Source organism: Pantherophis guttatus, chromosome 4 (genome assembly GCF_059756535.1).
Source record: "Pantherophis guttatus breed Tessera chromosome 4, ASM5975653v1, whole genome shotgun sequence".
Taxonomy (NCBI): Eukaryota; Metazoa; Chordata; class Lepidosauria; order Squamata; family Colubridae; genus Pantherophis; species Pantherophis guttatus.
In genome coordinates this window covers 7,860,840-7,871,444 of record NC_142066.1, presented here as the reverse complement: position 1 = coordinate 7,871,444, position 10,605 = coordinate 7,860,840, and the positions used below count along the sequence as shown (strand labels likewise).

Genomic DNA, 10,605 nt, shown 5'->3' with positions numbered 1-10,605 from the left:
TTTCTGGCTCATCAGAAGGGTTGAAAGAATGCTTATAATAATGCTTATAATAATCTTATAGAAACATTTTTTTATTTCTGTTAAAGAACAGTTTATGTACGATATTTATGATTATTAACTTTTAAAATGATTGCCCATTCCAAAAGAAGTGATCATTTTGCTGCATTTTACCATTTTTCAATATTGATAGACAGACAGGCAGTCTATGAGAGAGAGAGAGAGAGAGAGAGAGAGAGAGAGAGAGAGAGAGAGAGAGAGAGAGAGAAAGAGGGAGGGAGAGAGAAAGAGAGATGATAGATGATAGATGATAGATGATAGATAGGTGGATGGATGGATGGATAGATGATAGATAGATAGATGATAGATAGATGATAGATAGATAGATAGATGATAGATAGATGATAGATAGATAGATAGATAGATGCAGATAGATAGATAGAGGCAGGCAGGCAGACAGGCAGATGATAGATGCTATGGCTAGGGCAAATGGACCAAATTATAATGAAAGTCCAACCCTTATTAAAACTATTAAAAACTAGTTACTCTGTACTTCTCTTCAAGTGATGATGCTTCCCCTGTTCTGATCATTGGTGGCAGGGTGTCCCACATAGTTTACCAGTTTTATAAATTGAAATTTAAGGAAAATCCTTGAATAAAACCTTATGACCGACCATTGTAAGGAATTTTCTTTTCTATTCATTTTAGAGAATTTATATGTTCCCCCTTTTACTGTCAGTGTCTGTGAGATGCTTAAAAAAAACCACACATACAAAGAATAAAAACACACCCTGGGGATAACAACCAATCAGTTGAGCCACTTCATAGGTTCCTGACCACTCTGGGTTCCACAGGCCTAATGTCAGGGCTCCTTCTGTTCATTTCCTGGGAAGGAAGAATCCTTGGCTCCATAGATTTAGAGAAAAGTACTTTTACTAGGAACAAACTGAAAGCAGACAATTTCAAGAAAACCATCAGGCAAAACAGTGCGAGCGCAACACCTTCAAACACAGTATACAGCCCAAGCCCCTTGTGTTGTGACTCTGACCCCCGAGCCCGTCTTATCGGAGGGAGAAGGCTCCAAAAGTGAAGGAGAGGAGTTGGCCAGGCCTCCCTCTCCAGGACCCTCCTCTCTGGCAATGCCTCAGGTGTCTCCCGAAGGAGAAGAGATTGGCCAGGAGCCAGTCGGACAGTGACAAAGATAAGTCTTGGCTGGATCCATGCCAGCATCGGAGAGACGAGCACACGCAGCAGAAAAGGAGGCATGCCAGAGATTAAGTCGACCACACCCCACAGGGGATAAAAGGGGTGGTGGTGGCCATTCAGGCTCTGTGATGGACAAAACTAAACAACTAGCGAGTCTCATTGTATCTCTGAAACTACATTATCTGCCTGCCTTGGATTTAATACGGACTGGACTTGATAATTCTGTGGCTTTGTGTATTTGTTTTGATTCTCTGTGAGTAAAGTTCTTGGCAAGCAGCTGGGTTGCTGCCAATCCTGTTATCGAAGGAATTTATTGTCTGCAAGTTTTATTTAACTCCTGGCTGATTGTTTATGTGCATGTGTGAGACGGGGACAGAACACCTTGTAGCTAGGCAACCGCATACCAGAGCCAAAGGATTTGATCTTGGAAATAGCAGTAGTTGCAAAGCTGTAATATAAGCTTCCCTCTATTCCCTCCCCCGTATTCTATGGCGGCAAGCAACAGGCTGGCTGACACCTATTGACCAAACCAGCTGCTCAGGCCTTTGCAAAAGAGGGTCAAAATGGGGACCAATCTAATTTCAGCAGAGATGATGTTCCAGAGGGAGGGAGCCATGTGTGGGTTCTACTTACTGTATTTTTCGGAGTATAAGATGCACAAGAGTATAAGATGCATCTTAGTTTTTGGGGAGGAAAATAAGAAAAAAGCTGATTGGTGGGTGGATCGGCCTCCTGGAATACCCCCAATAGCTGTTCCCAGAGGTGAATTTTAGCAACAGGTTCATTGTTGTTAGCTCTGTGCCTTGCTTTTCTTTGCTCTTTTTCCTGACTCTGAGAGCCTCCGAAATAAAGCTTCAGAAAAAAAGCCTCTGAAGCTCTGTTTGGGGGCTTCTTTTCTGGAGCTCTGTTTGGGGTTTTTTTGCTGAAGCTTCATTTCTGATGCTTTTTTCAGCCTCTGAAACCTCCGTCTGAGAATTTGGATGGGGCTACATTCAGAGTATAAGACGCACCCAGATTTTCATCCTCTTTTTTTGGGGAAAAAGGTGCATCTTATACTCTGAAAAATACGGTACCTTTACTACCGGTTCGCAACAGGGCCATGGGCATGCTCGCTTCTGCACATGTGCAGAGACTTCCTGATGATGTTGGGTTCAGTGGGCGGAGCCTCCCACCGGTTTTACTACCGGTTCTTGTGAACTGGTCTGAACCAGGGGCAACCCACCACTGGAGGGAGCCCTCACAAAGAAGACACTTCTTCTGGGTCCCACCAGATGTCCTCACTTAAGAGAGAGGGCCTGCAATATTCCCTGTCTCCCTGCTCTACTGGATCGCATGGATGTTATCAGGAAGAGATAATTCTTCAAATAACCTGTGTATTTTGTATTGCAAATTCCCCTCTGTACAATTTATTAGCAAGTGCGCATTTTAAAAAAGCATTTAAACTTCAGCCACTTACTCTCTCATCAGAAACAAAGTAATTATGTCCTACAGGAATCACCATATTTTCTTCACTAGGCAAAAAAAAAAAACATCAAAGGCTGCATAGAAGGTTATTTCAATTCAACAACAATCAACATGTCTTGAATCCTATGGGATTGCCACAAGGATAATAATGGCTGCATGTCAGAGTCATTGCAATGAGTTTCCTCCCTCTATTCTCCTCTGCCAGTGTATTTGTTCAAACCCCTATGATACTCAAGACATGAAGATTCTCATGGATCTTCAAATACCCAATGGTGGATTTTCTGATTAGGTGCACTCTCAAATCTAAATCTTGAATTAATCACTGGGTTACCCATTGAAATAATACAAACTTCCCTCTGTGGTAGGATAAGAGAGGATGCAAGAGAAACATTTCTAAGAATGAAGTTGTTGCTCCTCCTAGTATTCCTGGTGAAGAAAATAGAGACTCTGAGCTGCCCTGCAAGTGATGCTTTCCTTGTTCCACAGGAGTGGTACCAGCCTGGTGACCTCGTCATTGGTGGGATGGTGTCCCACATCATTTACAACCTTTTTCAAATTAATTTTAAGGAACATCCTTCTAAAGCATCTTATGATATAACAAAGTAAGATTTTGTTTTGTAATCTTAATGAATTTCCCCAAAATCGCTTAGGAAAGGAAAAAGTTTTCAGCATAAATGTAGGCTTTATATCTAATCTAAGCCTCTGTCCTTCAAACATTTCTTTATAAAGTCAATTTTCTTGCTTTATGTCAAGTGTTTGTCATATAATGTATGAAACTTTGGTGCTGAACATCTTTTGAATAACATTTAGTAAGCTTAAGATAATATATATATATATATATTAAAAATCTGCCTTCTCACACTTAACAAAACATACATGCAATAAATGGCTGATACAAACTGCAATTGTTTGCATTTTATTTTGTGAAGGATGTATTAGAAAATAAATGCAATACTGTGAAAAAAGCACTATTTTCATTTCTTGTAGCAGATATTGAACTTGGTTCAAATTATTCACTATTTTAGAAAACCTATTTCGTACTTTCATCAGAGAAAGAAATATTCGTTATTCACATAGAAATGATGCCATGTAATGTGATTAGTCAATCTCCTCTTTCAACTGGGATATTTAAATCATTTGCAGTGTAATAACTAAGTTCTACCAGCATGCCCTCGCCTTGGCCTTTGCTGTGAAGGAGATCAATGAGGACTCCCAGATCTTGCCCAATGTCACTCTTGGGTTCCACATCTATGAGAGTTACTATAATTCAAAGATGACCTATCGCACCACTCTGGACCTGCTTTTCAAATCCCAAGAATTTGTCCCTAACTACAAATGTGATAGCCAGAAGAATCTCATGGCTATTATTGGGGGATTGGATTTTGATACATCATCTTATATAGCTGAAATTATAAGTTTCTTCAAGATTCCACAAGTAAGTTCTGAAGCGGTTGAGAAGAAAATTCTTATTCTTATTGTTGTTATGCAATAATTATCATATTTTTTGGAATCTAAGACGCACTGGAGTATAAGACGCACCTTAGTTTTTGGGGAGGAAAATAAGAAAAAGCTGATTGGCAGGTGGATCGGCCTCCTGGAATACCCCCAATCAGCTGTTTCCAGAGGTGAATTTTAGCAATAGGTTCCTTGGTTATGAGCTCTGTGCCTTGCTTCCCCCCCCCCTTTTTTTTCTGCCTCTGAAACTTCTGAAACTCCATTTCAGAAAAACTTAATTTTCTCTGTTTCGGAGGCCTCTGAAAGCCTCCGAAATAGAGCGTCAGAAAAACAAGCCTCTGAAGCTCTGTTTGGGGGCTTCTTTTCTGAAGCTCTGTTTGGGGGCTTCTTTTCTGAAGCTTCTTTTCTGATGCTTTTTTTAGCCTCTGAAACCTCTGTTTGAGAAGCTGGATGGGGCTACATTCAGAGTATAAGACACACCCAGATTTTCACCCTCTTTTTTGGGGGGAAAGGTGTGTCTTATACTCTGAAAAATATGGTAATGGGCATCAAAGATTAAGCTTAATTTTCAGCTAAGATGTTCTGCATTGCTTAGCTTTCTTTTCTTAAACTACAATGCCACTTACAGAAAATGAATATCAGGTGTCATGCCATAGCTGGGAGATGATTTGAATTGGTTCTATTAAAACTATTGATCTGGTACATATATTTGAAATATTTCCAACAAATTTGTATCTATATTCTTTAAATATTGGTAGGGGAAAATATTCCTTGGATATATTTTATATGAAAACAAGATAGGAAAATTAAATTTGATCAAAAGACTCAACAGAATTTTACTTGACTTTCTTTTAGCTGACATATGGCTCATTAGCCCCAGAGGCATTTTGGACCAGTAAGCTCTCTTCACTTTATTTTATGGTCCCCAAAGAGGATCATCAGTACAGTGGGATTATCCAACTGCTTCATCATTTCAGGTGGACGTGGATTGGGATATTTTCTATAGATAACAACAATGGAGAAAATTTCTTACAGAAAATGCAGCCTTTACTTTCCCAGAACGGAATCTGCTCAGAGTTTATAGAAAGGCTTGATCAACAAATCAACTGGGAAGCCTTCGGTGAATTTTTACAAACAATCTCACTGATTTTCATTAATATGAGGAATAGCAAAACCAATGTATTTCTTGCCTATGGAGAATCCTGGACAATTATGAGGCTACGATTTGTAGCATTTCTGGTGGATCCTGAAAGCAAGGAAATGGCATTATTTAGAAAGGTGTGGATCATGACTTCAAAGATTGATTTTGCACTGTCAGGCATTCAAATGAAATCAGATCTCAAGATGTACCATGGGGCTATTTCCTTCACTGTTCACTCAAGAGCAGTTGTAGGTTTCAGAGAATTTCTTCAGGCCATAAATCCTCTTTCAGACTGCAGAGATGGGTTTCGGCAATATGTTTGGGAACAATCATTTGATTGTTCATTTCCAAAAGCAGAGTTACAAGCAATGGACAATACTCAGTGCACTGAGGAGATGAAGCTAGAGAATCTTCCTGGGCCTGTGTTTGAAATGGAAATGTCTGGCCAGAGCTACAGTGTCTACAATGCTGTTTATGCTGTGGCTCATGCTTTGCAGTCTTATTACACATTGAGATTCAGTAGGAAGAAAACTATGATGGGTAAAAAAACTGATCTTCCAAATCTGCACCCTTGGCAGGTATTCCCTTTGTATTGGCCTCCTGCAACCCTCTGCCATTGAAAACAGGGCTCGGGAGGGCCCTTCAAAAGCTCCATTTTCACTGGCAGATACACTGCAGGCCGATCTTTCACTGTTTTCCAGGGTGGCCCTGCAGGCCAGATCTAAGCGCCCAGCAGGCCTGATACATCCACTAGGCCTTGAGTTTGACACCCCTGCAATAAGAGATACTTAAAATGATAACTGAGATTCTTTTTCATTGCTTCCTCCCAAAATAATCCATTCTTCAAGAACTTTCTGTGTGGCTCATGAAAATTTTCCTGTCTGACATACTGAACTTTCTGTCTCTACCAGCGTTTTAGAGGAGTGAACTAAAAGTGGTCCTTTTTACATGTGGCATCCATGGTATGAAACTAACATATGTTTGCCACAAACTCCACCTCTCATCTATCTATCAAAGAATGCTTGAGTCTCAGATTCCAAAATTTTGCTAAAGGGAGTTAGTCAGATTTCAAACTCGCAAACAGCTTTCTACCAATTAGGAAAGATTAGTTGTGATCTGTCTTGAATTAGTTGTTTAAGTCGGGAACCCAAATCATAAGTTACATAATGCCAAAAACCTATTTTCCTCCTGTTCCTATTCATTCTTACCTTTCCTTAAAGTAATATCAAATTAATAATAGACTGGACATATATATTTCTCTGCAATATCAATTATCAAATTTCTAAGCATAGAAGTTTAATAATAGTTATAGGAATAGTAGCAATGAGTGAATGAAATTTAAATATGATGTTTTCTTCTCTACTATATTGCTTTTAATTGCCTCTCTCTTCTCTTTCAAGTAGCTCCATTCATTTCTTCAAGGCATTTCTTTTAACAATTCAGCTGGGGAGAGTGTGTTCCTGAATAAGAAAGGGGAAGCAACAGGTGGATTCGATATTACCAACTTGATCACTTTTCCAAATAGATCCTTTCAACGAATTAGAGTTGGAAAGCTGGATCTACAGGCTCCAAACGGGAAGGAATTATCCATTGATGAAGATATGATTGTCTGGAATACAGCTTTTAACCAGGTATCGAATTAGTGAATTGACCGTGCCTTAATCCATTATGATCCCATATTGAACCTAGTCTCTTTCAAAATCTGATTTCTGGATTTTAAAGAAACAATGGAATATTCTTTTCAAATGTTGTTGATGATCAAGCACTCATTAAACTGACCTTGCTATGCAATATAAAAATTGCATTACAATACTATAAGATCCCAAAATGTACTTGAGTCACCAGAATGCCAAAGAGAGGGACCCAAGTAGAGGCTTGGAGAAAATATCAGCTTTTATTTGTACGAAGAAGAGCGGGATCGACCATACCACTACATGCAGACAAAGGGGATGCAGTGAAAGGCCACAACTTGCAGAACATATGACGTCCTTTTATACTTTCAGAGACTTCAGCTTAGTACCCAATTCTGGCCCCCTGGACCATGCCTTCCTTTGGCAGTGCATCAAGGAACAGCGGGGTTGAGTGACTAGCAACAGAGGGGCTGGGTGCTTAGCAACACAGGTATTTGCCCGATTTAACCCTGCCAATCCATGACATACCCCACTTCTTGAGATGTGCACTAGGCACCGAGTTATACAAAAAAACAAACCAAGATAACAGAAGTTTGATCACTGATAGAAGCAAATGACAGAGGCAATTCTAATTCTTAGCAAAGCAATTCTTACAGAAGCAAAACAGCAAATCAAACCAAGTCTACTGACTCTACTATTATCTCCCACTAATTCTACCTATTCTATTATTATTATTATTATTATTATTATTATTATTATTATTTAATCTTTAGTGAGATTCACAGCCTTTGAGGCTGGTTAATAGCTCAGCAGCTCGAGTCCTAACCAAGGACCTAGGAACTGTTAAGGTATCAGTTGAGGATGCAAGCTGTTCCGAGTAAGGTAGTTTTTTGTAGAGTCAAAATGTTCAAGTCCGGCAAATTTAGAATTTCTAAATAGCGGGGTAGCCCTTTGGGTATTATTATTATTATTATTATTATTATTATTATTATTATTATTATTATTATTATTTCCCTTCATCTTTCGGAAACTTCACACCATGTTTAACTATTAGGTTTGCATTTCCATTTGAAATCACAAGACTGGCCATGTTTCCATGAGATTGTCACCATATGCAATTATTTGTTCCCCCCTGCCTTTCAAACAGGAACTTTTGTACATCATTTTAATTTCTACTTTTAAAATTTCTACATCTTTTTAAATTCAGTGTCCTTTGGGAAGTCAAACATAATTCCTCTCCCTTTAGGAGGAAAAAATCAAACTGTTTTAAATATCTCCAATTTCAAAACCTTTTATGTTTATCACCAGGTTCCTCCACTTTCTCGATGTAATGACCCTTGTATCCCTGGATCCTGGAAGAAAGGGATTGAGGTGGATCAGTTCTGCTGCTATGACTGTGTTCCATGCCCAGAAGGGAAGATTTCAAATCTAAATGGTGGGTAGACATTCTTCTTTGAACTTAAGGAACTTTTACTAAACCAATTTAGGATGCATAATGTTAAGTGAGTTTCAATGGTGTAGAATTACTATAATGACAAATTCATTGATTTTTCTTCCAGATATGGATGACTGTTTCGAATGTTCAGAAGATCATTATCCAAATGAAGAAAAGAATGGATGTATCCTGAAACTGGTGATATTTCTAACCTTTGAAGAAACTTTAGGAATTGGTTTGGCCTCAGCAGCTCTTTGTTTCTTCTTCTTGACATCTTTGGTACTTGGAACTTTTATTAAGCACAGGGATACTCCCATTGTCAGAGCCAACAACCAGTCACTCACCTACACCCTGCTTGTCTCTCTTCTGCTCTGTTTTCTTTCCTCTTTAGTCTTTCTCAGCCAACCTGGCAAAGTAACCTGCCTTCTCCGACAATCAATGTTTGTCATCACTTTCTCAGTAGCTATTTCTAGTGTACTAGCCAAAACCATCACTGTAGTTGTGGCTTTCATGGCCACTAAACCCGGTTCTCAGATGAGGAAATGGGTGGGGAAAAGATTGGCTTTTTCTATTGTCCTTTCATGCTCCATCATCCAAGTGTGTATTTGTAGTATTTGGTTGTTGACATCACCCCCTTTCCCTGAGTTGGACATGCACTCAGAGCTCCAAGAAATGATTTTACAGTGCAATGAGGGGTCAGCTTTCTTCTTCTACTGTGTCTTGGGCTACATGGGTATCTTGGCCATTGCCAGTTTTATTGTGGCTTTTCTTGCCCGTAAATTACCTGACAGCTTTAATGAAGCCAAGTTCATCACCTTCAGCATGTTGGCCTTTTGCAGTGTGTGGATCTCCTTCTTTCCAGCCTATCTAAGCACAAAAGGAAAAGCCATGGTAGCTGTGGAGGTCTTCTCCATCTTGTCCTCCAGCACTGCATTACTGGGATGCATATTCTTGCCAAAATGCTACATCATTGTTTTGCGGCCAGACCTCAACCACAGGGAGCAACTCACAAAGAGGAATTAGTACATCCCTGACAGGAACCGTGACACAGTGATTTTTTCTTCTAACCAAACCTGGAGGTGTGTGTGGGGGTAGAGGTTGGAATGCATTGCCAGACAAAACACTGATCTTTCTCTTGGGAACCAAGGTCATCTCCACAAGTGTCAGATGAAGAATGGTAGTGCCTAAAGAGCCTGCCTAGAATATGACCAGTAACACTTGGGGAGGGAATCATTTGCTATTTTAATTATACTGAAATGCTGGAAAATGTTTAGAGTTGGTTTTCCATTTAAGTGTGCCGATATGATGTACCCAATAAAAAAGCTCTTTGCGGAAGATTTCAGCCTTGGAGTTTTGATTGGCTTGGGCTCATTAGGCGGAACCTGGACAGTATCCCTGGCACATCTGAAGCTGTGGTGCTACAATTTCTGTGGCAAATGAGTCATGGTAGCCTCAAAGATGCTTTTTTTAAAAAGGCAACTGGACTGGGTTTTTTTCATGGAGGAAGAAAAAATTTCACTTCTCATCCAAGAAGCTTCATTAATTCTGGCAGGGTGGTTGAACTATGAAGGGATCAGTTCTGACAGGATGGCAGAAGGGTTGGCAGCATCAAATTTTCTTTGCAGTCATCTGGTCTTAGCATTCTCCCTGAGAGCTTTTGAGGCCACCTGTATCAGAGTGCAAATGGGGGTGAAATCTCCTTGGAACTGCTGAAGGGAAGTTCCTTTGACGTTCCAGTTTTTCACCATTTGTTGCTGCTCAAAGAAGAGCCTCTAAGCACTATGTGTTCTCACCAACTCTCAGAATGATATTGTAGGGGGGGAAATTGTATGAATTGAAAGAAATGTTAGATTCTGGGTGAAGAGGTAAGGACATTCAGTATTTCATCCATTAGGGAGGCTAGTTTATGGAAAAATGCTAGGAATGTTCATGCCCCCAACTTTTTGCAGCAACTCCACCAGTATCTCTCTGAAAAACCCCATCACTCCAAACTCCCAGCTCCCTGCCAGGCTCCACCCCAGGAATTCATAGATGAAGGAGATAATAAGTGCTGAATGTTTGATGATGCACCACTCTCCACTTTGGTCATTCATATCCCAAGGGTGAAGGGTGACATTATAGATATTTTCCATCCCGCAACACCTGTGTCAACTGTTGATTTGGACAAGGGGAAGGCGGACTTCTTTGAAATGGCTTTGCTCCCATCACTCCCAACTTTTTATCAGAACTTGGATACTAAAGAAACCATGGAAGGGTGGGAGATTTGCTTTGAACAT

The 10,605-nt window shown here is 39.9% G+C and overlaps 1 protein-coding gene across 1 annotated transcript; it reads left to right on the top strand.

Moving 5' to 3' along the window:
• Positions 1-6,864: 6,864 nt before the first annotated feature.
• On the top strand, positions 6,865-9,666 carry LOC117656334 (vomeronasal type-2 receptor 26-like). The gene is made up of 3 exons (XM_060684851.2): positions 6,865-6,894; positions 8,203-8,329; positions 8,454-9,666. The coding sequence occupies exons 1-3, from the start codon at positions 6,865-6,867 to the stop codon at positions 9,350-9,352; spliced, it is 1,056 nt and encodes a 351-aa protein (XP_060540834.2). The 3' UTR covers positions 9,353-9,666.
• The last annotated feature ends 939 nt before the right edge of the window (positions 9,667-10,605 follow it).